Below are 27,905 nucleotides of genomic sequence, written 5' to 3'. Positions count from 1 at the left end.
CAGGAAGTAAGGAAAACGCAAGGAAAAAGTAAGTACCTGTGTCAAACAGAACATAATCCATCCATCCATTTTGTTAGTGCTGTATCGATTAAAGGGGAACTGCAACACTATTTTTATATTTTGGGGTTAGACATTATATTTGTGGTTTGTGCATTGATGAGTGCATTTCACAATGAAAGTAACATGTAAAACTTCAAATTTACTTCACAAAAAAAGACTACATTTCCAGGTATTACATTGTAAACAAGCAAGCTTGTGAATACATCTTTTTAAATACAATAATAAAAATTCCTTACACTTATACTTTTCTGGTCTCTCCACTCAAAGCGCTTTACAGGTAATGAGGACTCCCCTCCACCACCATGTGCAGCATCCACCTTGATGATGCAACAGCCGCCAATATGAGCACACTGTACATCAGCTATCAGTGGGGAAGAGAACAGAGTGATGAGGCCAATTCATAGATGGGGATTATTAGGAGGCCATGATTGGTAAGGGTCAATGGGAAATTTGGCCAGGACTCCAGGGTTACACCCCTACTCTTTTCGAGAAATGCCCTGTGATTTTTAATGACCACAGAGAGTCAGGACCTCAGTTTTATGTTTCATCCAAAGGAGGGTGCCTTTTTACAGTATAGTGTCCCTGTCACTATACTGAGGCATTAGGACCACACACTGACTGCTAGGTGAGCGCCCCCTGCTGGCTCCACTAACACCTCTTCCAGCAGCAACCTTAGTTTTTCCCAGGAGGCCTCCCATTCAGATACTGACAAGGCTCATACCTACTTAGTTTCAGTGGGTTGCCAGTTGTGAGATGTACTGTAGGGTGATATGGCTACTGGCCAAATATTGCTATCGACACTAAGATGGTTTGGTAAAAAAACTATTTACTTGTTTCTCACTCTGCATGATCTGAGAAATTGGAACAGCAGTTCTCCTTTAACAGATACGAGGAAGGATCCAATTCCAATCTATGAATTGGCTTCATTACTCTGCTCTCCTCCCCACTGATAGCTGATGTGTCGTGAGCGTTCTGGCGCACTATGGCTGCCGTCGCATCATCCAGGTGGATGCTGCACATTGGTGGTGGTGGAGGGGAGACCCCATTACCTGTAAAGCGCTTTGAGTGGAGTCCAGAAAAGCGCTATATAAGTGTAAGCAATTATTATTATTATTATTATTATTATTAAGGATACACCATGACAGAATTACAGTCCTTTGCAGGGCACATGCTGACACAAACCGGATACACTCACACCAGGACCAATTTTCCAGTCAGTGAACCTATCAGTAGGTCTTAGGCCTGTGGGAGGAAACTGAATCATTTGAAGGAAACCCATTTGAACACAAAGATAACATGCAAACTCCATGCAGATAGCACCCCAAGAATTGAACTACAGGCCCCAGCAATGCTAACCACTGCACTACTGTATACTTTTATATTAAATTTTAATTTTCTTCATGTTTTGTATTAAATTATATTAATTGTATTGGTATTAATACCATATTGTTTATACCTTATATCATGTTGTCTGTGGCTTCAATGGTACTAGCATATCTATCTTAAGTTTGAGTCTAATTAAATTACAGTATAAGACATGAACAGTTTATTAAGTTAATTAATCAGGATTCAAAGTTACTGTACCGCTTCTCTTGAATTATTATAAGAAATGTTGTTTTAGTGGTTTTTAAAGTGTGTAATAAGCCCTCTGTGAGTGTAGTGATGATATTCTGACAGAATGGATTCAGTTCTTTGATCTGTCTCATACAGTACATCAGCATTTTTCCTTCCTTAAGGTCTCCTTCTTTTCATCATTATTATTGTACAGGAACAAGTAATAGTTTATTCCATGCTGAAAAGATAACACAACGTTTCGGCCGTGGAGCCTTCTTCAGGTGTGACCTCTTGTTCCTTTGCAGCCTACACATGATGATGCAGCAACCCACCTGAATTATTATTGTACTACAACCTGCTTTGGGCTTTTACCCCAGCCTCCCCTGCTATTCTCATTTTGTTACGTTATAAAGCACAAACACATTCTAGTTTACTTAAAATGAAGATTCAAAACTCAGAGAAATTTTACAAAAACGTTTATAACAACGTTTATAAACTGGGGTGCACTTACCCCCAGCGGTAAGTTCTTTTTGGTGGGGTGACATGATAGATTTTTTAGAAAGTAAATCATCAAAAATACTAATTACTTCAGCAGCTTTTGAGAATCAAAGGGCTCCTGTCTCCTTAAAGGTTAAAGGTTAAAGGCTCCTTAAAGAACCACTGCTATAATGATACATGGAATATTACACTACATTTCTTTCTTCTGAACTTCTGTTTTATAAAACCAAATATACTGTATTATCATTCAGATTATTCATATATGTGCACCTCATTGTCCTCACCAAGAAACCTGATCAAAGAGTGATATAGTGTCAGCATCAACAGGGTCAATTATGGAAGAATTCCTTCTACCCTAGTGTTGCTTCGGTTACCAAGAAAGTCTGTTAGCATTCCAACATCTCACCAAAAACAGATGAAGGCTGGAGCAAAATGAATTGTTGAGCTTGGCCTTTTTACCCCTGGATCAAGCTTGTGTTCTGTGTAGAAACTGGTGTGCAATGTTAGAGCCGATGCAGGAGGACATTTGGAGCTGTTTGACCACATTCTTGGTGATTCTTTGGAAATAGGGTTGAGCATACTGTATGAAAGGAAAAACAATATCTTCTTGCGCAAGATTCCAAAAAAATCTATTATTGAATTACTGTTACAAAACATCTGATAGGCCATTACCAGCCTTTAATTATGTACTTAGAATTATTGTAACCAAATGTGTTTAAAAACACTTAACACTGTATTGTCAGCATAATGAGTCATTATGAGCATTGAATGAGAAATTATATCTGTCGGAGTTGACCCTTCATTTTTCAACTTTTCAATTAAAGAATATGAATAGAAAATTAAAACTCTATGATTGAACCCAACAACAATTAAAACATATGGTATTTGATTTATTTTTTGTTTTAGCAGAATTAAGATAAGATAATTAGGCCCCTGTATTTCAGTTAGTAGTGACTGTATTTGTATTATGGTTTGGTCACTGCAGAGATGTTTTCAAGTTTAAAATAGAATGCCAGAAAAAGCACAGTTTTCTGTTTTCGATGCAAGTACAGTATGTTCGTGTTTCAATTCCACTGAAATGCTCTGCATACACTACTTAACCTCTCTCTCATATACATGTTTTGTCCAGGGTTGTGGTAAATACCTTTATACCCATTTTGGAAATATACATATCCGGTTAACTTTCAAAATCATGTTTCCTCTTTGTATGCTATTGAAAACAAATATATATATATATGAATTGCTCTGAGCTGTTACTCTTGCTAGAAGAGGACTCTAGCCATGGACTCATGATGCAGCTTGTCTGGTTAGCTGTACCTAACCTCAACTAAAAAGATGTTGTTGCTGCATTAAGAGCCTTTAAATTCCTGGCTGTGGAGCTTTCTACCATTCAGATCCATTGTGCTGGGAACAGGATGTGGAGGCTTGGGGTGTTGCTGCACTTTTAACACAGATTTGTTTTTATTTTAGGGGCTCTATTGAACTTAGAGAGGGGAACTCATGGTGACCTTTTTTTTAAGGTGTTTTTTTAAAAATACATGTGTGCTCGGCACATTGGTTCAATGGTCAACATTGGTAACTCGAAATGCTATGGCCCTGGGTTCAGTTCTGCACCTGTGGTGCTATCTGTGTGGAGTTTGTTTGCAGTGTCTCCACATATTCACATGGGTTCCCTCCAGGGGTTCCAGCTTCCTCCCACAGTTCCACAGTCTAAAAACATATGGTAGGTTAATTGCCTTCTGGGAAAACTGGCCCTGGTGTGAATGTGTGCATGTTTGTGTCTGTGTCTATGTCCAGCTATGGGTTGGCATCCCATCCAGGGTGTACCCAGCCAGCAGCCATATCATCCTGCAACTCACAACTGACAACCCACTGAAGTTAAGCACGTGTGACCCTGGATGGGAAATCTGGGAAAAACTTAGGTTGACGCTGGAAGAGATATTAGAGGGGCCAGTAGGGAGTGCTCACCCCTCTGTGTGAGTCCTAATGCCCCAGTATAGTGACAGGGAAACTATACTGTAAAAAGGTGCCGTCCTTCGGATGAGACGTAAAACTGAAGTCCTGACTCTCTGTGGTCAATAAAAATTCCACAGTGTTTCTCGAAAAGAGTAGGAATGTTACCCCAGCATCCTGGCCAAATTTGCCATTGGTTTTTACCAATCATAGCCTCCTAATAATCCCCATCTATGAACTGACTTTATCACTCTGTTCTCCCCTCCACTGATAGCTGATGTGTGGTGAGCGTTCTGGCGCACTATACTGTAGCTGCCATCGCATCATTTAGGTGAATGGTGCACAGGAGGGGAGTCTCCATTACCTGTAAAGCATTTTGAGTGGAGTGTCCAGATAAGCACTATAAGTGTAAACAATTATTATTAGTAGCAGAGCATCTAACCCCCCCAGATAGGATGCCAGTCCATCACAGAGATTACTGCCAGCAATTTACACAGTACACCTGAATGAATTTACAATTGAGTAAAGCATCTGTGGGGACTTGAACCCAAAACCCACTTATTCGGAGTCTAGAGATTAACCGACTGTGCTACACCACCACCAGTATAAATGCAAGGGTTTATTTATGATTACTATTAAAACATAAAGTGTTCTATTTTTAGAAAATCTAAGATTGGTTCACAAAATACAAGGCTTTCCATTTGAAGTCTCACATTAAGAGCTGCTGCTATCAAAAATAGTTTTTTGAAGTGGTGGGTGGTTTTCTGCATGACTTACTAATGTGAGAGCATCTGTTACAAATCATCATGAATGCCATTAAAGTAGTGAGGCATAAATAACATTACACAGAAAAAGATTGGATTTAGAGGAAAAATAAACATTTTTTATTTTTTTTTAAATTACAGTTTAAATTTGTTTCTTTATAATGTCACAATTATGTTTTTTGGTGGTGGTAAATAGAGTGTGGGAATGAAAATAATCAAAATTAATTATTGAAAATCCCAAATGCCAAAGATATATCTGAGCAGTAGGTATAATTTGAGGCATCCAAGTTTCTTATTTGCTGACACATCTCTGGGAAAAGAGTGATAAATCAGAGGCACATTAGGACAAACAACTATTTATTAACAAATGACACAATGTAACACAGATAAAACATAAAAACTATTACACTATTTACAAAACAAAGTGTCTCATAGACCTATTGTATACAGGTACCTTTCCATAAATCCCAGAATTCTAGCCCTGTAACCTCAAATATCTGGTTCCCTAAATAAATAAAAAAAACAGAATACAATCTAGTGCTCAATTTCACTTCCTATACACAGGATGTCCAAAAGTGAATGGAAATCTCTCTTCCTTTTCTTAAATACATTGTTAGCTAGGAGAAAATCTTCTTAGCATTCCACAATAAATGAATTTTCCAAAAATAAAGGACAGCAAGCTCTCTATAACAAAATTCTAATTACTTAACCAAAATCACAATTTTGGCTTTCCAAGACTCCAAAAACAGAATAAAGTCCCCTCATCTGGTACACTTCTCCTCTCTTCTATTCCTTCCCTGTCTCTCTCTCCTATCACTTTATGATTAACCAGAGTAATTCCCCAGAAGGCCCCCCTTGATCATCTGTGTTTACTGTCCTGTAAGCCTAGCTGCAACAGAGTAAAAAGCTCAACTCTACAGCTTGAACAATAACATTCAACACATTTTTAGGTCTCACATAATTGACCATTTAAAGCTTACTTTAAAATGGTATAGACTGGTTGTCTAAAATTAGACCCCCATTGTACAAAACACTTGTTGTATTGGATATGTATTTTTCTTTCCTTAACAATTCAATTGGTTTCATTGTTAAATTGTCACACTTCACTTGAATTATCTTTGATTCGTACCTGTTTACAAAAGGTCCCTGTATTAAGTAAGCCTGTGTTTTTATACTGAGCACTAAGGCAGAAGACTAACTTTTTCATTTGATAGTGTACTGTATTAGAAATGTATTCACTTTGGTATGCCTGGAATAGCAGTGGTGAGAATTTGTCGAAACATCGTTTTCATCTGAAAGAAACGCATTTTTGCAACCTTTGGCATCTCCCTGTAACTGCTGTGGCCAGAAGTGCGTACCAAGTCAGATCTAGCAGCAGTGGTGTTGCTGTATGGGCAACAATGTATATGCTATATTTTTTCAAGCATACACTTCTGTAAAATAAATCATGAGACATATTTTTTCTACTTCCTCATCTGCTATCTGATTAAAAGAAAAGTTGTTCCTACTTTAGAATTAATAAAGTACTATAATAGCTTCATTGATCCATCTCTGATTCTTTGAATATAACTGTGGTAACAGTGTTGTTTTGTGTGGGGAACCTGCCTTACACCTGTCTGTGGTATCTAGATTTATTGGTTGATAAAAGTTATTAGAGACATCGAACATGAAAAGTGAGTAATGTACACATTTGCACATCTGAGGTGAGCAAAGACAGCTGCTCTGTTACAATAAACCTTGTTCTTCTTGTTTCATGATCAAGACATCTACCAAGTAACAGAAGATAAAGTAAGCACCATATTCTGCAATGAATCAAGACAAAAAAATGGCTGTATTGTACGTCAAATATAACAGAACTTCACTATTACAGTAGAAAAGATAAAAAAAAGAAAGATAGTGACACTCTGAAATGTGTCAGATTTTCAGACTCTTATACAGTATTTGTGTAATGGAAAAGCATGGACAGTGCAAGCTTGCATCTGACATTACAAAACAAATTACAAATAATCTTAATAACAGCACTTTCTCAGGGAAAAAAAAGAGCAGATGAGTGTGTTTGTTTAATCATAGCAAAGTAAGACTTTATGTTTGAAGTCTGAAACTAAAACAAACTAGTTTGTCACAGGAAACACTATAAAAAATACATATACATTTATCTTAGTGAGACAACTTTCTCTGAATATAGGTTGCAATAATGTTAATATACCTACTATTGTGAAAGTGCAGTTACAATAGACAATGTAAACATAAAGTAAACCATAAATTGAAGGAGGGTATACTGTTACTGTTGCGATATTACAAAGGAATGAAGTCAGATGTGCAATATATCGTAACCTAAAGTCTTTACTGGAATCTGAGGACATTTTTCTGTAGTGTTAATTTGATATTTTTCTGTAGATTTCATTTTAATTTTTTTTTGGTTTTGTTGTCAGAAGAAGAGCAGGAAAAGATAATACATTACCTCTCAAAATAGCACAGTGGGAAAAATACACCAAATACAAATACATTTTGGTAATCCTGCATTCCCTATCTTCAGAATCAACACCTTCATGTATGCAGAATTCAAAGTGGATATTTACATTGTTTTTAATTTAGATTTATTTGCCTGCCACCCAGAATTTCACAACTTGTCAGCATTCTCATGTACTTATCAGTTTAACAATCAGTTGCTGAAAGAATTTGCCTGAGGTCAGTTTTGCATGGGAGTATCTTAAAACTCTCCAGGTGATATACAACATAATAAGAAGTCAGACTAGATTTTCAATACAATGTATGAAGTCATGTAAGTCCTTAAAATGCAGACCTACACTAACAATACAAACCTGTTTAAAGCAGGCTGGTGTACAGTATATGAAGTCACATGATAATGTCTCTGAATCCAGCAGTTCTTTTCATAGATTCTTTTCAAAGACTACAACACTTTTGTTGCCTTTTTTCTTATTTTTCACAGCTGTGGATTCAGATTTTTCTCTAGACTCTACCAAAATTATTAGCACAACAGGCAAAATAAAAACAGCTGTTTATAACTCTATTGATAACTCATTAATGTAATGGAATACCCTGCGGGTGCATTCTTAACAGCTGCTTCCATCTGTAAAGGGAAACTTACGTTTGCACAGGAATGCTTTCATTTCAGAGCACAGCTTCTAGTGGAGTAAGAGAATATAAGAGTGCAAAGTCTTCTCTGCACTTCATCCCTGCAGTGATTTCCAGTGCTACTGCTTTTGAGCTACTGTACTTAACTACACTTTCAGTTTTTTTTATGAATGTTAATAGCTATGCTCTATCACACACCTTCTCTCACATTGACAACATGCAGTTGTCAAGCCCATCACAGTTTATACTGTACTCTTAGCCATAGTGTCTTTGACACAACACACAAGACTTCAGTGCGACCAGCACTGTCTCATGTATCTCCACCATGAACAGCCAAAAAGGACCTGCAGATCAAGGAGTTCTCAATGGGTTGCCATTAAATTAAATTTTCTCTCCCATCAGAAGCGCATTGTTTGTACTTGTAGAGGGATTCATGACTCCACTGTGGTCATTTCCACATTGGATCAGTGGTGTGCGGACAGCTGCTCAGTCATAAAATCCTGTGCAACCACTCTACAATGTCATGTGCAGTTCACATGCTATAATACCCACAGTGGACTTCTTCACTATTATACAAGCTATTAAATTGCAAAGCTATCAAATGACAACTGCCTTTTACTCAAAAAAACATTACAGAGTAATGTCAGCACTGATCCATACTGACAGGATCTAGCCGCAACAGGAAGCAGATTGTCTTTATATTGTACTAAGCAACTACATGTACACACTCGTTTCACAGAATGCGGCCTCAGGTACAATCCCTCACTAGCACAAGGATAAAAATGGATTTATTTGTTGGATTTATAAACTAATGGATTGCAAAAAAAAAACGTTATTTGAAAATTAAATTTAATAATGGCAGTTCGCAGACTGCACAACTACCAGCCTGTCAGAACTTGAGCTACAGTAGCTGAAACAAAACAGAAAAGTGACAAACTGGATTAGTTGAATAGTTTGAGACATGATCACTCTCAGATGTGAGTCTCTGACACTGGTGTCCCTAATCACCTTACCACAATCTACTGAAATATCACAACATAGTATTTCCCCTCACCAGCTGCCATATCACCCTGCAGCTCTAAACTGGCTACCTACTGGCCCTAATGATAGGCTTGCACTTGCCCTGCGGTAGACTTGCACCCTGTCCAGGATGTACCCTGCCTTGTGCTCGTTGCTTGCCGGGTAGGCTCCGGCTTCCCGCGACACCATATGGTATAAAGCAGTTTGGCAAATTACATGACAGTATTTCTCCTCCAACAGCTACAGTGACTTGCTATACCTTCAAGTGCTATAAATGCACTGTAGTGCAGGATTATTTACATGACTTTTAATGCAGGCTCATACTGCTAATTATGCTGTCAACTGCAATTTTAAAAACAAAAAAACATTAAAAAATAACACAGTACACCAGAAGTCAATGATCACTACATTTTAATGTAGTTAAGTAAGTGTATCTTGTCTCCTCAGCATATTTCACATGGCAGGTCTGATCGGCTTTATGAAAATACACTTCATCTAAATACATATTTTCAACAGACATGCTACTTTGTGTTTAGCAGCTAGAGCAACACAGATGAACTGGGACAGTGGCCTCTTTAAATTGACTAAGAAACTTTTCTTTAAATGCCCGAAACCACAGATTAATGTTTAACTAAACAATTCTAATGAAGTCATATTAGTTTATTAAGCAATTCTGAAATTCTGGGCAAAGCAGTAGGTTTACAGTAACTGGCCTTGCCTGGATTACAAACATAACTTAAATATAACTATAATACTAGAATTTAAACTACTACTACTGGTAAGTATTGTGTACTGGTAACCTGAGGCCAAATGATAAATAACCTTAAAGCCTTGATAAAGTAAGCTCAAATTTGCTTAAAGTAACACAAAAATCACATTTTGTATTCTGCAGTTTCTATACAGTTTGGCATCATTAGCAACTGAATGACAGAAACGATTTACACATGATTGTAGTGCATTGACAGATTGACCAAAGAAACATCTCACTATGTCTGACAGTTATTAATTTTGTCATACATCCCCCATCATGAATCCATAATTCTACCAGGACCAAATGTATGACATTAAATTTATTCAAAGTATTTTAATATATGCTACAAAGCATATTAGCATCTTTATTAAAAACACTTTTGTAATCATTAACACATTTTCATAAAGAACTGAAAAAAAATCAGTTTGGTCATGATTAAAAATTCATAACTGGTCATTACAGCTAGCCTTTCGTTGTTAGTGTTGCGCAGATCTTCTTGTGTATGACATTTATTTGAGTAAGCATGGATTAAAAAGGAAGAAGCAATTGAAATGAAGTTTTGCACAGAATTAAGCAAGCCTTACCTGTCAACATAGAACACCCAGGAAACTCCAGGCAGGAAAGTGTTCCCCAAAACATGTGTTCCAGGCAAACAACTAAACTGTACAAAGGTACTGTGAAGTAACTCTCACGATTCCAGTGCCTTCAGAGGACTTTTCTTGTCTTTGCGAGGAGCATGTTAAGATCCCACCACTGATTCTCAGTTTGAAAATAAGGAAGTGGGTGAAACTGAAACTACTGACTCCTCCCCTGTGCATACCTACACACACACACACCCCTGCGTCCTCCCCAGCAACAACATTGGTGAAAAGTAACAGAGGCAGAATGAGCTGAACTGCACCCACACTCAATGTTTGTTTAGAACACGGTCAGGTTAAACTTTTCTTGCTGGTGTAGAAGCTCCGGACACACCTCTTAAGTTCCTGCATGAATCTTCTATAGAATAATGGGAACAGCTTTATACATAAAACAGGTTTTTACAAAACTATAAAAATCTTATATACTGTACAAGTATTGCCAGTTTGTCAAATAACTTCTATTACACACAATTAAATGAATGTCTTTATTGAGTTTCTGTTCATCTGTATGTACGGTAACATGATATTATTTTCTACTGCTATACACAAGTATTTTTTTCGCTTCTCAAAAAGTATGGTTCACATCCTTTTACTCTGAGGTAGTTTTAGAGATACAGTAGACTCTTAAATAAAATTTACAGAAATGTTTCTTTTGTGGGTCTTCAGTGACAGACATTAATAATTATTAATCTTCCCCAACAACAAAAATTAACTCATGGTTTAATATCAATATTTCTTTAAAAAATAGCAAAAAAGCTATACTTTTTCTAAAAATACATTGTACTATAATGTTTAAAAAATACCAGTACTTTATAGTAAATAGTTATGTTCCCAAGTGATAAAAACACTTATTATATTGTATTATATATTATATATTTCTCCACATAAAAGTCAAATCAATATATGATAAAGTTTTACAGTGTCAACCCAAACCATCACTTCCAGCTCAGGTCAAATGTAGGAGCCGAGGACCCTTAGAATGGTTATAAACAAGAGGAGCCCAATATATCCATAATGCTCGGTTGGTTGCTTGTCACTTATTGATTCCAATATTTCACGCAGTTCTCTCTTGAAGATTTTAGGAAATCAGCTTATTCTAGAGACCCATCAGCCTCTCTGTAAAGACTATTTCATCAGTGGTGAAATTTAAGTGGAGAGAATTGAAGACGGACGAAAGGATTTTTTTGCAAAAGAGTCCTAGGATTCTGAGATGAACTGTCAAAGTGCAGAAGTTGGATAGCCGAGAGTTTTCAATCAATAAGATAAGCATGGTCGAAGTGCTCTTTTTAATCGGAAAACATAGTACAATTAACCCCTTTACTCTTAACAGAGTTGCGTGAGGGCCAGGCCAGGCTGTCTTGGGGGGTGATGCTTATTTCTGCTTCATAAATGAGGACATGAAGTCAATGGGAATGGGAAACAGGATGGTGGAGTTCCTCTCAGAGGCGATCTCTGACAGAGTCTGCAGGTAGCGAAGCTGCAGGGCAGAAGGAGCCTCAGACATGACTAAGGCAGCTTCCTTCAGTGCACGGGATGCATTCATCTCCCCTTCTGCTGCGATGACCTGCAAGGAGGATCTTTTTAGTTTTTCCCCAGGCCCAATACAGGATGTTGTTTCTATCAGTTTAGTGCCTTTTCATCAATATTATTTTAAGGACCTTGACATGAAATAATATCTTGTTTTTGTTTAATTATGGCACTAAAGTAAAGTGGTTTAAGCAATTCAATTCAGTCCCACTCTCTGCGTTTAATGTCAAATTGATACACAATTCCAGTCACTCATTTAAATTGGGTTTCCTGACTATTGTTGGCTAAAATCTGTATTTTCCCAGCAGCAGAAGCCAGCATCTGTTTTTCATCACACAATTCATCAAGTCTTTCTGAAGAAACGGCATGCCACAGGCATTAGCCCAGAACCTTAAGTGTCATATTCGACACCTCAATAACAATATTTGAGTACACTGACATACAAAGACACTGGTACCGTACTTAACATTAATTATGTTTTGTTTGTATCATTTCTGCCACATCTGCAAATATTTAAACAGGTAACACTAGTCATTTCTAGTAGTTTTTTCCTAAATATCACCCATGGTAGAGTCAAAACAATAATTAAACTGCAAATTATGAGTGCACATTTTTCTGTGACTTTCATGAGCACAAAACAATAGGACCTGTTTCCTCATACTTTTATTTATACCAATGTTATAACTGTCATAAATAAATTATTAACATGCTATTAAGGATTTTAAAAACATCATTAGAAAAGTATTACATATCTCAAAAGCCTACTGTAGTAATAGGTTTTGGATTCAGAGTATGATTCATTTTGTGGTGGGGAGTATGGTTTTTTAACTTACAACTCCACACTTATATTAATTATATTAATACTTCCTCTATTTGTCCAGCTTCTAACCCCTTTATCCAAAACAGGGTCATGGGGGGTCAAAGGGGAGCCAGAGCCTATCCTAGCAAGGAATAGACAAAAGGCAGAATACACCTGGATGCTAGTCCATCACAGGGCAAACACATACACAAACACACACCAGGGCCAATTTTCTAGATGCCAAATAACCTACCAGTATGTCTTTGGACTTGTGGGAGGACACCAGAGCACCTGGGGGAAGCCCATGCAAACATGGGAAGAACATACAAAATCCACGCAGACAGCCCCACAGGTCTGGAATTGAACGCAGGGCCCCAGCACTGTGATGCTAACCTCTGTGCCACTGTTCTGTCGTCTATTAATACTATTAATAGAAGACAGAATCTATTAATAGATTAATAGATCTATTAATACATCAATACATTTTACATCTAGTAATCAAATACGTTACAAAAACACGTTGAGGGGGGTTTGAATACATGAATTTGATTACATGAATTGACTTTCCATCCTGATTGGGATGCCAGGCCAAAATGTATTTCTCTAAAGTAGTATATTTTCTGATTATTATATACTACTCACTCTGTAGCATATTGAAAAATGAGACAACCAATATAAAAAAAGGAAGAAGAATACGTTACTTTTGCACGGGCCTCCCGAGAAGCCTCTGCTTCAGCAGCCATAGCTCTCTGCAGTGACATTGGGAGTTTGACATCCTTGAGCTCCACTCTTTCCACCTTGATGCCCCAGTCCTTTGATGCATCATACAGCACATGCTGCAAAAGAAAGGACAGGAAGATGGAAGTGACAGCTGTTATGTCTGCTGAAGGCTTTGTTTCTGTTCATTCCAGAACCAATGTGGCCTGTGTGGATGTCCATACATCATCCTTAGGACATTAGGGACACAACACACTGTTTAGCTCAAGAGGTAAAACTGTCTGGATGCAAAGAACCAGAACAGAAGTGTTTCCCCCACTCTGCATTAGCGCTCTGCAGGAGAGAGGTGAGAAAATGAAAATCTGACTCTCTTAGAGGCTGTTAGTGCTTTACCTCTTATGTTACTCAAAAGATCTCTTAAGACTCCCTATGCACCTTTGTTAATTGTTATATATAATATAATATAATATAATATAATAATATTCTCTACTGTCTTCCTTAGTTATCACTGAGTTTTAGTTCCATGGAGTAGAACTCTTATTTTTGGTAATGTGTGTGCCAAGATTTCTCTCTTTCTACCAGGCAAGCACTGATTTCTAAATGTTCTTTTAAAGTTGCCCTTTTGTGGCTTGTAGAGCAAGCCTAAAAGTTATTGTCTGAAATTCTACTTTAAAAATGTTAAAGGAAAAAATATTTTTCACTGTGCTATTTCAAGCCACTGCTATTAGAAAACTAAGTAATATATTTACTGTGCTATTAAAAAATACCATTATTAGGAGAGAGGTCACCACCTACTCTTCACCATTGAGTCTAAAATAAACAGCCCCCTCTCAGGAAGAGAGCTACACTTCTGTGTTGGTCCATTAGATCCAAGACAACTGTGTTTTATTGCAATTCCCACATGGGTCATCTCATTTCCCTAATTCATTATGTGAAGATCCCTGGGGAACAAGAACATAAAAACATAAATAAGGATACAAATAAAACAAGGCCATTAGGCCTGTCTGGACTGTTTGATATTATTTGATACTGGGGTACAGTATCATATTGATCCAAGGAACTCATCCTTCTTGAAGAAACATAAAAGCATGGGCTTCAACAACATGGCTAGGTAGCTTGTTTTGTATTCCACAGCTTACTATGTAAAGAATTGCCACCAGTTCTTGGTTGTAAATGCACTTCCACATTGGTTCCATATTTTTCTCTGGTTCATGTTTCACTTCATTTTTCATTTGCAAGAAATCAGCTGGGTTTACTTTGTTAATGCCTTTTAAGATTTTGAATACTGTACTTGAATTAGACCCCTCCTAGTCCTCTCTGTCCAAGACTAAAAAAGTTCAGCTCTTTCAACCTGTCGGACATTCCAACAAAATTATCTCGTTAACTTGTTTACTAGATATGGCTTTGTGGCCCTCTGGTGACTATACATGGAATTACAGTATTCATTTCTAAAGACCTTTTCACATAAGGTAATTGCAATTGGAAACTGACTTCTCACTGAAAATCTCACTCTTAATTTAAAAAATCATAATAAAAATCTTTAATCCAATAAAAAAAATTTATCCAAAGACCCCTTGTATTTCTTCTGATAATGATTAAATGTTTTTACAAGCAAGTTCTTAATTTTGTTTATGTATCCAGAATATTTTTAGGAGTCTGGAAAAGTGAGATTCATTTTTCTTCTTTTATTTTCCTGATGGCTGTTGACTGAAAGGATTAGCAGTTTATTTGACTATACAGTATGTGACTTTATTGTTCTCTGTCGTTCTGTCTTACATTTTGCTCTGCTGTTTTTGCATGTATTGTATGGAGGGGACATTCGAGTTTTAATTCTGTTGTGGGGTTAGAAATGTTGCTTGTTCTGGGATTATTCTCCCTCTTCCTTTAGTTCTCAGGGATGCTGCAGAGCCAAGTGTGAAGTTAAAGAGCAAAATTAAGGTATATTTCTATCACTGTCATTTTATATAGTTATAGGTGATGACCTGGGGAAAACCTTACAGACAAAAACACTCCATTTCAGTTTATACCCCTTCACATTTTCCATATGTTCATAAGAAATTTATGTCTAATGTACAGTAGGACTGATGGAAAATATGGTGTTTATAACCATTTAGCCATAGTTTCACCTGATGTTAACCATACTACAGAAATGTTTTTTCTCCAGCTGTTTTTTCTGTGGTGCGAAGTAAAGAAACAGTACCTATGTTGCAATCAGATCACCATTCTTACGTCTACAGATCTGTACTTACAGTATACATCATTATGTAAAAAGCTTTATGAAAGATAATTCTACTATATTTGCCTCAGAGGTGAACAAAACACATTTTAGTAAAATTACTGAATTGGGTTGGCTTTTCTAGAGCATGCTCAACAACATATATTGTCTGATGCCACCATATTGAAAACAACCCTATTAAAAATGAAAAAAGTTGCTCTTTAGTAAATTATAAAATTATATAAATAATAAATTGGGTCAGTGATGCTGATGCATTGAATTTCGTATTACACAGTATATATATCAAAACTGTGTGTGTGTGGGGGGTTGTTTTATTGTTCTGGTTCAGAAAAGTTTTAATAAATAAAAAACTGGTTTGTGAAGAAAAGATTGGTTTGTGAGGAAAATTCCTCACCTCCATCTGATCTGCCATCTCCTCTCGGTCAGTCAGTATCTCAGAAAGGTTCTTTGTCCCCAGCATGTTCCTCAGCGTTGTCTGAGCAAGCATCTTGGTAGCCTGGTCTGCATTCTCTACCTTCGTGATGGCAATTGAGGGGTTGAAGATACGATAGTACACAACAGCATCCACCATGATTGTCACAGAGTCTCTCGTTAAAACCTGTGAATAAATAAAAAAACAGGGGAAGGATTAAATGATATTTTAGTTTTGTTGTAGTACTACATTCCTTACTAAAGGACCACCCCAGCTGTGTAATATTTCTAATAATAAAAAATATTATCAATATGTTATAATGTTGCATGTCCCTATATGGTACATATTCTTCAATTTATTAAATATTACAAAGCTACAGAATTACTTTGTGAAATAAACTTAAGAATGATGTGCCTAAAACTGGTTTAACAATAATGGTAGTTAAAGCAAAATTAGAAGAGTGAAGCGATGAGAAAAAGGCATTTTAACTGATAATCTTTACAGGATTATAGATTCAAATATTTTTAGAAAACTACTTAAATCTTGTGATGAAAGACAGAAATTAAGACCAGATCAGCAGTAGGCAGACACACATCGGATTAAATATCACATGAACAAGTTATGTTTAAGTTTTACTATGCACTTCTAAGACCTCTCTCATAGTACTGTGTTTAGATTTGGTCTCTCTACCAAAAAAGTATATTACAGCTTTAGAAAGAGTTCAAAGAAAACCAAAATGAAATATTTCTAATTGCAGGGGATTGGTATGCACAAACAGGTTTAGGGACCTAAATCAAAAAAGATCTTTGTGATTTGAGAGGAGTGTTCAAATGGCAGAGGAGTCTGGAAAAGGGTGGACTGAAAATGAATGCAGAAAAATCTGAAATAATGGTAATGGAGAGAAGAGGAGATACTATGACCAATGTTGAGGAGACAAATGGAGGAAAACTGAAACAAGTTGATGGCTTTAAATACCTTGGATCAAAACTGGTAAAGGGAGGAGAAACACTGGAGGCAGTAAAACAAAGAGTGAAAGCTGGATGGAACAAGTGGAGAGAAATAACTGGAATAATAACTGGATTAGACCTGTACTACTATATGGAGCTGAATGCTTGGCAGTTGGAAAGAGGGAAGAGAACTTGATGAGAAGAACTGAAATGAGGATGTTGAGATGGATTCTGCAGATTTCAATGAAGGATAAGATCAGAAATGAAGAAATCCGTAGACGATGTAGGGTGGTGGATGTGGTTGAGGAGAGGCGAGGTTACGGTGGTATGGACATATCATGAGGAGGGACGTTGAGGAAGTAACAAAGAGGGTAATGGAATTTGAGGTGGAAGGTAACAGAGGAAGAGGCAGGCCTAGAAAGAGATGGAGAGATTGTGTGAGAAAAGATATGGAGGTATGTGAAGTGAGTGAGGAAGATGTGCTCAACAGAGACAAGTGGAGAAGAGCAACCAAAGCAGCTGACCCCAGGACAGTCTGGGACTAAGGCTGTGAAAAAGAAGAAGAAGAAGAAGTGATATGAGGGGAGTATAACATCTCTCCCGAATCGGACTTGTTCACACTCAGTTTGCAACCTCTACTATTTTTTTTACAAAAGGTAACACTCTAATAACGTCTGATGTCCCATTTCCGGAATGACAAATAATGCATTTTTTAAACAAATTTTAAACAAATTTGACACCTGAAGAAGGCTCCACGGCCGAAACGTTGTGTTCTCTTTCTTCTTTTTTTCAGCATGGAATAAACCTATTACTTGTTCCTTTGCAGCCTACGCATGCTGACGCAGCTACCCACCTGAACTTTATATATATATACAGACATATGATACAGTACTTCTCACTGGCTCAGGGTGGCCTACTCCAGCACTTCTCAGACTGTGACCCATAGAGATGTATACATTATACAAAGGACACAAGCTCATATGGCTCACTTTTTTAATTTTTAGTGGAAACACCTGGGCTAATTTGCTATAATTGAGATTGATCTTATTAAAAATCTAAATTTGTCTGGGAGCAATGGGAGCATACTCTCAGTTGATACTGGCATTCCCTGCTTGAAAGTGACATTTTAATTTCGTCCACACTAACAACAGAAAACATCTGTCTTTAGTACAGTAGGTTTTAGAACTGTAAGGTAATGTTGAGTTCAAACTGTTCGTTAAAGTTATTCCAAGTTAGGTTTTCAACTGGGTCAACAACTCCACCTGCTATACCTACCTAACTATAATTTGTTTACATAATAGTTAATCATTCTCTCATTTTAAAGAAATTAAACCAGCACCTATCTGTTGAAACTCAATTCTTCTGTGTCTAGTTTCAGTTACATTTTTTCAGGGGCTCATTTCTATGAGGGTTTATCACTGAAGTACATTTGTTCCATGTTAGGACCAAAAACTCAAGGGCTTGAATACTAAACCCCCCTTTACACTGTGTTGAGCCTCAAGATTTGGGAACATTGGTAAAATGAAAGAAATAGCTATTGCTACAGTACATCTTCAGTACCTACTTTTTAGAAAATGAAGTCCAAATCTAGGGACATATGGCCTAAATGGTTTACTAAGTATGAGAGCTTTACAGGCTACATAAAAGACCCCAAGATTCAAAACAGAAAACACAAAATAATTTACTGAGCTGGAAAAACATATAAGAATTGCTAAGAGGGAGACAAAAAAGAGTATTGTATATTGTTATTTCAGAGGCAAAAAATAATGTATGTTTTCAGTATTACAACAGTAAAACATTGTTATTGTAGAGAGTAAATTATTTTAATAAAAAGGTGTTAAAATAGAAAATGATAAAGATAGAGTAACAGACTAAATTAATATTACACAAAGGTTTTTCCAATAGAAGATTACATAACTGACAATGAGGTTCTACAGGGGACGGGGCAGCTAAAACGTTAAATCACTGGATCCAAATGGTTTTATCCCATTAAACTAGGGATGTTACTCATACACCCATATCTAGGATATTTCACATACATGTACAATAGGAACAGTACCAACCACAGCTTGGGGACTTGGAAATGTATCACAAGTTTATAAAAAAGCAGGAACAAACTGAACCAGAACAACTATAGAACAATTAGTCTTAATTAATTAACAGGTAAACAATTGGAAATGGCATTTTGAGCTAAATTATAAGATGTTTAAAACAATAAGATTAATACAATGTTTTTTAAGAGCCAGTCAACATGGATTAAGAAGAGGGAGGTTTTGTTAAACCATCATGCTAGGACTTATAAAGCAAGTAGCAAGGATAGTAAACAAAAGCATAAACTTAGATTTCTAGAAAGCTATTGATAAAGTCTTTCATTTAAGGAAGATTCTCAAGCTGAACGTGTAGTGAATGTAGCACATGGATCAAGAACTGGCTAATGAACAGGAAACTGTGTCACTTTAAGGGGCACAACTAATTGGGCAGATAGGAGTGATGTGGTGCTATGTTTTGAATGTGTTTAAAATTTGTTACACTTTCTGATGAGAAATTACAAATGAATTACGGATAGGGTGTGGGATCTACATCTCTTCACAAAAAGGAGATTAATTTCATTCCGGTACTATATAGAGGGAGGAGCTGTCATGATGGAGAGGGGGGAGTAGGGATAAATGTGAGATGAAGTGTGAAAAAGAGAGATTTGTGTATTATACTGTATACAGTATATACATCTATCCCTTGATTTATGAGACCTCAATTTATGAGAATTCAGTTATACGAGCAATTACAATTAATACAAATTGTAATTCAATTCAAATAACGGACATACAACTCGATACATATTGATACAACTCGATAAGGCTGCAAGCTTCAAGAATATATATGTTATTTATGCTTGTATGTTGTTTATTTTATAAATTATGGCACACTGTACATGGGATATTACAGTTTAACATTGATTTAAGTTATTGTTTCTAAAAGTACTATTTATGATAATTAGCAGTTTGTCTTTGTTTATGTGAGTGTTTTTACACCTACCATTCATCGCATAACTGTTAATAGCAAATGTTCAAACAGCACTTAATAATGAATTTGTGCTTGTAAATATTGTGGGGTGTATTTGGAGCATTTACAGGTAAAAATGTGTGGAGGTTATGGGGGTCAGGAAAGCATTACAATTTTCCCCCATATTAATTAATGGTAATTAAGTATTTAATTTATGAGTTTTTTTTATATGAGGATTTTTTTTTCAGGAATGCATTAAGCTCATAAATCAAGAGATAGGTGATTATATACAGTATCTTTCAAGAAATGACACAAACTATGGTTATTACAGCTAGGGCTAAGTGGTTTTGTTGTTAATCCTTCTGAACCATCAGTTAAGAAATTCCATATATAAGATCCTATGGAAACATAGGGCTAACCCAGGGGTGTATGCAGTCAGTATACATTCAGTACTGAAAGGTAAGCATTGGAAGGTCACAGTAACTAAGGAAAGGGTCACAGTGGGAATCTAAACACAAATATTTAGGATGGAGAAGAGGAAACACTCTATGCACAAAGAGTTGTGGGTAACCACCTAGCCAGGTGGTTAAAGCTAAATCTCTGGACATCTTTAAGAAACAGCTGAATGAAATTTTAATTTCCCTTTCAACTTGTTCAATCAAGTAATCGCCCCCCTCCTGTTTGCAACCTTTGTTATGCTCTGACTGACACACTGTGATGACCTGGCTGTGTGTCGCGTAAGTAATCAGGCAGCTGGGATGAATGACAGGCAATTGAAGAGTAAGTTGCAAATAAAGCAGACAGGGAAGCCTGCAGTAGCTAGAACAGGCCAAGCTCAGTTTGCAAGCACAGAACACTGATTAAGGGATTAAACAGGCTCCTGGTCAAAGTGCAAAGTGCAAAACGCAAAGTGCAGAGTTTGGTAACAGATAATCAGAACATAATCTCAGGCCGAAGGGAAAATCCAAAATCTAGGTAAAGAATGCAGGCAGAAAGTCAGAAAACAGGAAGAACTGAAAAGAAAGACTGAAGCACTGAAAGCTGGTGAACAGACTCAATGTCAAAGAGCCAAATGCAAACGGAAAAGATTTAAATAATCCTGTTGGCAAGATTAACCGGGGGCTAATGAGGAAGGGCAGCAGCTGGCTGGTCGATGAGCCCCAGTGTGGGCTGACCCAAGTGTGACACACACTGTAAAGCGGAACACACTAAAATAACAATGGGTCAGATATGGCAGGAAAACAAGAGCAAAATATTATTATTGTTTGACTTTTACTGCAAGAACTACTCGACTCAATCCTAAGAGACCACAAACACCTCCGATAAAAAAACAAATGCAATTTGTATGTTTGCAGGTTTAGAGCTGAATAAAGATAGTTCAAGGCCAAAGTTCAAAGATTATTAGGAAGATGATCATCCAGGAGAGTATAAAAGCTGAGGATATTGCTAAGGTACACATACAGTATCATCATTATCAGCTCCTTTCAAGGCCATCCCAAGATCTCCCCTCACATCTCCATCATTACAATCTGCTATTGTTATCTTCTTTATTTTCCCTTCTGTAAGGTGTCACTGTTGGACCCTGCTGTTCTCTGAGGTCAAGTCAAGACTCACCCTGTGGTCCACATGGGTCCTAATGCCCTAGTATAGTGATGGGGACATCCTTCGGATGAGACATAAAACCGAGGTCCTGACTCTCTGTGGTCATTAAAAATCCCAAATTTCCCGTTGGCCCTTACCAATCATGGCCTCCTAATAATCCCCATCTATGAATTGGCTACATTACTCTGCTCTCCTCCCCACTGATAGCTGATGTGTGGTGAGCGTTCTGGTGCACTATGGCTGCTGTCGCATCACCCAGGTGGATGCTGCACATGGTGGTGGTGGAGGGGAGACCCCATTACCTGTAAAGTGCTTTGAGTGGAGTGTCCAGAAAAGCGCTATATAAGTGTAAGCAATTATTATTATTATTATTATTATTAAGTCCAGAATCTCTTGGTCTGAGACTGTGTCTAGACAACTGTCATTTGAATTCCTTCTTTCAAACAACAATCATAAACCCTTGGTTGTTCCTATATAAAATATCTTATTCTACAGCTTCTGAATATTGGTTATGCTTACTTCCTGTGGAGGGATATTGAATGATACTGTCCTCAAATCAACTCGACGGAATGTGTCCACACAGGGGATGATCCAGAACATTCCTGCCAAAAAAAAAGATTTCAATGAAATTAAATCTAACTTGTAAAATATTCTGTATGCCAGGAAACTGCTTTAGTGTAGTGTAACTTCAGATTACCTTTTAAAAACACAGAATTAATTTATACCCTCCCAATTTTTAATTTCTAATAGTTGTTTGTCTTGGCCTGTCCATTTTAATTGCAGCAACATGGACGGGGCAGGAGGATAACAGTATTCAGCAAGATGCCCCTGCTACACCAGGAACACAGTGATGCATCCTAAACTAGCAACACTGCAGATTCACAGGTACCCAGCAAGTCTCTGGGGTAGCTGCTGCATCATAAACCCAGGATACCCCAGCACCACAAAACTAAAATATGCATCACCACTTTGGGATTCCTGGATTCATTAGCTGACTAATGATGCTACACAGGCCCACAATAGCAACACTCGAGCTCTGGAGCTCAAGCTATACAATGTTCAGCCAATGTAGTGTTATCATTTTTTGGCAGTTGTAGTAACTGTGAACCATATGTATTTTTGCAAGATAGACAATTTCAAAGCTGAATTGTCATCCATTAAAAGTAACAGTGGTGAACAGGGGATATCTTCCTGTAGTATCTTAATTAAAGGGAATTAGGTAGATGCATTAAAAATGTTCTGTGGGATTACAGAAAATTCATCACATTAATTAATTATTTTATTAATTAATTCATCGTATTAAATCAAAACCCAGGCAGACAAAAGTATTAATCCATAGCAACCAGTGATATTGCCTGAATCTTTATGAAGTCAAATCTTCCACACAGTAATTCCAACAGTGAATAAAAGTCCCTGATTTAAATCCTCATAGTTACAACATGTGGGTCCTCCACTTCAGAGTTGACAGCACTTTGGCTAATCAAAGTTGAACCTGCTTTACTGAGGAGTCAAAATGACTTCCAATACTGTCCACATAGAAACAAAATGTGGCGTTCTTCAGAAAGGAAGAGATAATAAATTATGCAGTATATACCAGGTCCTTTGGCTCCTCCTTTGCTTATCCTCCCAAGTCGAAAGATGACAGCTCTCTCATACTCTGCCACAATCTGGCCAGAAAGAAAAAGCTGTTGTCAATATTTTCTCATCTTCAAGCTTCCCTTTATAGACTTGAACATCCTATGAACATACTCCTAACCCAAAGCCCAACCTCAGAGGAGGGAATTAAGTGCAGTCACATTTGTCTTTGCCATCCATGCATAATCCAGGTTTTAGCTTTTATTCATCAAACCAAATGAGCAGATTTAATTTTTAAACTTGAACACGATTAATTGCTGGAATTATACCCATTCATTGTTAAGGATGTAGATTTGTCATTGGAGGCCTTCTGTTGGAACATTAAGAAGTGTTTAAATTGATTGAGAAAAGCATGTTTTTCATGTTTAATGTCACAACATTAGACATGAAAGGTGGCTTTGGAGGCCCCTCTGCTTCATTTGGCTTCCAGTTTAACACCACGTGGTTTGATAATTATATCAAAAGCACATACTTCTTTGTGTAAGGAAAACCCTCCAGTACACTGTGAAATTCTTTTCACTGAGCAAGCTTAATCAATTTCCTTTCACCAGACAGACTATGGTAGTCACTCACAGCCACAGGTCTATATTTCAGGCTAAAAGGTTTCTTTAGGTTGAATTGTCAAGTGTCTTTCCACATGAAGAATTATCCTGGTTAACCATCTTTCACTCTTTTTAATATCACTACAAATTCAGGTTCACACCTGAATTCAGTGCTCTACCAAGAACCCACTAGTTTCAACATCTCATCTTTTCCTTGAACATGATGAACAGTTTCTCAAAAAGCTGTCTAAAAGAAATCATTGCTGGGTCAACAAATAAAAATAGCATTACATATTATTTAATTAGACTGTTATTATTAATTTACAGTGTTTTAGGTAATTTAAAATAAGTAATTTAAGTTGAAGTAATTTTAAAATATACTAATACATTCTGGGTGTTTTAATACTTTAATAAAATTATCTACATCTATCTTTGTTCACAACCAGATAAGGGTTGTTTAAATAAGGGAACAATAATGTTAATTAAGAAGACTGGACAAAACATAGTACATTAAAACAACAAAACATATTTCCATAACAACAGTGTTGTGAGGTACTGTAGACCTGGGAACCGTGGCAGATGTTCTCATTTTGTAATGGCGTCACCCTATACTAATTATTCTATTTACAGTATCTACAAAATGAACCTGTGAATGCTGAAAGGACTACAGTAAATCTAGCACTTTTTCCATACTATGTATAACAATAACTTATCTTAAAAGTGTAATAAGAACAAACTGCAAACTGTATTCCTCATAATATTCAGAATAAGAACATCAATGATAAAACTGTATTTTCTCATAATCTTTGCAAAGCACTACAGTATAGATTTTGTTCCTGGGCATTGCAAGGTTTTGACATGATCAGGCTGCACTTACCTTTATGCAAAGCCAGATCGAAATTGGAAAAGTCAGGATAATTAAAAGAAAAGAACAGGCTATCAGGATTATTCCACAGCAACCAACACCACCTGCTCCACCATCTGCATACAGTAAAATCATGTTAAGACAAATATTATAGCACAGTTCTTCTACACCTCATTTATCTATGTTCTTCAAGCTTAGATCACTAAGCAACATATTTGAATTGCAATTTTCAACACATCGAAAATGTGGAATGGAATTTTCTGTACTCAATTTCCCATATACAATGCCTTAATCACTGGCTTATTTATTGACTTACTGACAGATTTCTATAATTCTAAAATGTGCAGTCTTTCAATCTTGATCATCTCTTGTGTCTGCAATCAATAAACAAAAGTAAGATAAGCTTAAATGGTTCATAGACACAATAGAAATGACCAGCGGTTTATTGAAATAAGTTAAATAAGGGAATCAGATTTGCTCTCTCAATGTTGCCAGTTATTGGAGTCTTTATAATTACAGTAAATGTACTAATTCTGAAGATCTTATCATACAGTAACTGTAATTTTGGGTTTTTTTTCTAAATAATCCAACCATACATTTTCACACTGCTTGTCTCGTGAAAGCCACTGCACTTGTATTGCAGCAGAAAAAAGGTTTGTAAGTGGTCAGTTTTTCTTTGACTTCAGTACTTTTATTGTTGTTCACTGCACCTGATGCAGATGTTATATCTACATTTTTATACTGTACAATTAATAATTATGTGCAACCAATGATTATCTACAGAAGTTCAAGTAGGTACAGTAGCTGCATCAGCATGTGTAGGCTGCAAAAAGGTTTATTCCACCCTGAAAGAAAAAGAAAAGACAACAATTTCGTCGTGGAGCCTTCTTCAGGTGTCAAGCTGTGAAACGCTGTGTCTCTTTTCTTTTCCTTTCATGGTGTAATAAACCTGTACTTGTTCAAATCATTATCTATGCCTATTGTTATAATGTTAATGCTGTTATGTACAACCAGACTTTCAATTTTTACACCATAGTTTATCCTCTCATCCTGGCCACTAGCCCATTGAAAAAAAATTCTCTAATGTTGAAATATCCTTCATGAATGTCTGGCTTTGATGAGATCATTTTGCATCTGAGCTCAAAGAAGTGACTGAAAAAAAGCATTGTTTTTTGGTTCAAAAGCTCTCTTCTGTGCTGTAAGATTATTTTCATGTGTTGCTAACAAATTTGAACATATTCATTATACAGTACATTCATTAAGTTTTGTTTTAATGTGTGATGTGCGCTACGGTTGATTATTTTAGGAGCTGCTATTAATAGATCAAAATCAAGTAGGATTTAACATTTAAGGCTGAAATCAACACTTAAATTACTTTTTCAAATCATCCTGAACTGTACGGTAACATTGTCGGATTTACAAAGCAGAAATGTTTTTTCTTAACAAATAAATCAATTTATAATTGTGGTTATGAGTTGCAGACACTGGGTGCAGTGAGAACACCTCAGGTAAGGCAGGAAGGTCTGCACCCACCTAGGATTCAGTCAGAGGTGTTTACTTTGTCATGAAACAAACAAGGTTCTCTTGCTTTTGCTCCATTAGTCTTCAATAGCATTAATATATGTGTTCACATTTTATGGAAGAAATTACCTTCATAATTTTCCACCCTTGCTCTCCCGTTGTCTGCAGCTTCTATGTTTCTTGAGTGTTGCTTTTCCATTTCAGGTTCCACTTTATTGACTGACATGAACAAATTTATTTTCCTACTAAAATAATGGGTTACCTTTCTGTTACCTTGACTCTGACTGTTCTCCAAAGAACTGTAATGTGTTCTAGGAAAGGAATGGGCCAGGTGCCCATAGCTACCCTGTCTGTGGCAGCCACGCCTCAGAGAGCACAAGCTACAAAAGAAAACAAAGGTATGTTGCTGCCTAGTAACATGAGAACATTAACCATTACAAAGCATCGGCTTTCAGGCCTCACTCTGCGCTTGCAGCCGCGAGTCTCTGGCTGTGTCCCAGTTGTCACACTAACCCTAAGCCCTTCCTCCAAGTCCTCACTTCTGTGACGTAGCGCAAGTGTGGACTTAAAGAGGCCGAGGATTCGGGGGGGCGACATTATAAAAATGGTAATGGTACGCCCTCGCGTGACGTCACTCTCGGGTTACTCGGCTCAGGGGCGAAACGCTTTCGGTTGTTGATGTTTCTTTTCCAATGGCTCTGTGTATGTCGGCGGATAATTTTTAAAATATTTTTTCATTCTCTGCTCGCACTTTGATGAAATTGAATTTCATCTCGTGTATCCCTGCACAAAAGTCGTGCCACATTGTGTTCATTCATGCTGAGCAGGTTCGACTCAAAATGGGCGAAGTAAGCTAAGGAAAACATGATAATACCGCTTTTATTTAAAGCCTTGTACTACCAAATTCATTTCATATCGTCTGTCCCAGTACAAAAAATGACAGTACGAGGAACATAACGCGTTTAATCACGTTCATTCAGTAAACTAAGTACACTTGGCAATACTTCAAAGCTTTGTACTATTAAGTACGTGTAGTAATTAATATTCCGTGTACAAAATACACTGCAATAATAATACTAATTCCTTGTACTTAATGTATATAGCGCTTTTCCAGGTGGATGCTGCACATTGGTGGTGGTGGTGAAGGGCAGTCCCCATTGCCTGTAAAGCGCTTTGTCCAGAAAAGCGCTATATAAGTGTAAGCTCTTCTTCTTCTTCTTCTTCTTCTTCTTCTTCTTCTTCTTCTTCTTCTTCTTCTTCTTTTCTGGACACTCCTCTCAAAGTGCTTTACAGGTAATGGGGACTCCCCTCCACCACCACCTATGTGCAGGATCCACCTGGATAATAATAATAAAAAATGTTATTTTATATAGCGCCTTTAAAGGTGGCTTCTCAAAGCGCTAAACAGGTGACAACAACAATAAATAAGAAGAATACACAAGATAAAACACAATTACAATATAAAGAGGAGACCTTGGATGGTGGTACTAAGAAAGGGGTGAAGAATGAAACCAGTTAAGTAAAGGCTTTTCTGAAGAAGAGGGTTTTAAGTCTGGATTTGAAGGAGTTTAGAGAAGGTGACTCTCTGATATCCTTGGGGAGAGAGTTCCAGAGCTTGGGGGCATAACAGGAGAAGGCCCTGTCACCCATACAATGTAGATGGGCTTGGGGGACAGTAAGGAGAGGAGAATTAGAAGAGCGAAGGTTGCGAGGTGTGGAGTAGGGTGATAATAGTTCAGACAGGTACTGAGGTGCCAAGCCATGCAGA

General features: G+C 37.0%; 2 protein-coding genes across 3 annotated transcripts in view; both read right to left on the bottom strand.

Annotated features, from left to right (window-relative positions):
• The window catches only part of lipib (lipase, member Ib), a 29,317-nt gene extending 18,825 nt beyond the window's left edge, over nt 1-10,492 (bottom strand). Inside the window, exons 1-2 of one of the 2 annotated variants that reach the window (XM_088639695.1) lie at nt 10,281-10,492; nt 303-421 (exon numbers count right to left, since the gene is read on the bottom strand). The gene's annotated coding sequence lies outside the window, so the exon portion shown is untranslated. The remainder of the gene's footprint in view (nt 1-302; nt 422-10,280) is intronic. The other variant, XM_088639694.1, reaches the window with a different exon arrangement.
• A 313-nt stretch (nt 10,493-10,805) lies between these two features.
• Nucleotides 10,806-26,652, bottom strand: LOC148658464 (stomatin-like). Its single transcript, XM_088639693.1, has 7 exons — nt 26,267-26,652; nt 24,629-24,732; nt 23,169-23,241; nt 22,094-22,176; nt 16,008-16,211; nt 13,362-13,496; nt 10,806-11,898 (listed from the first exon to the last, which is right to left on the bottom strand). The coding sequence occupies exons 1-7, from the start codon at nt 26,361-26,363 to the stop codon at nt 11,707-11,709; spliced, it is 888 nt and encodes a 295-aa protein (XP_088495819.1). The 5' UTR covers nt 26,364-26,652; the 3' UTR covers nt 10,806-11,706.
• Between the last annotated feature and the right edge of the window lie 1,253 nt (nt 26,653-27,905).

Source organism: Lepisosteus platostomus, chromosome 7 (assembly GCF_059453375.1).
Source record: "Lepisosteus platostomus isolate fLepPlt1 chromosome 7, fLepPlt1.hap1, whole genome shotgun sequence".
Taxonomy (NCBI): Eukaryota; Metazoa; Chordata; class Actinopteri; order Semionotiformes; family Lepisosteidae; genus Lepisosteus; species Lepisosteus platostomus.
The sequence above is the reverse complement of the archived record's forward strand: the minus strand, read 5'-3'. Positions and strand labels throughout refer to the sequence as shown.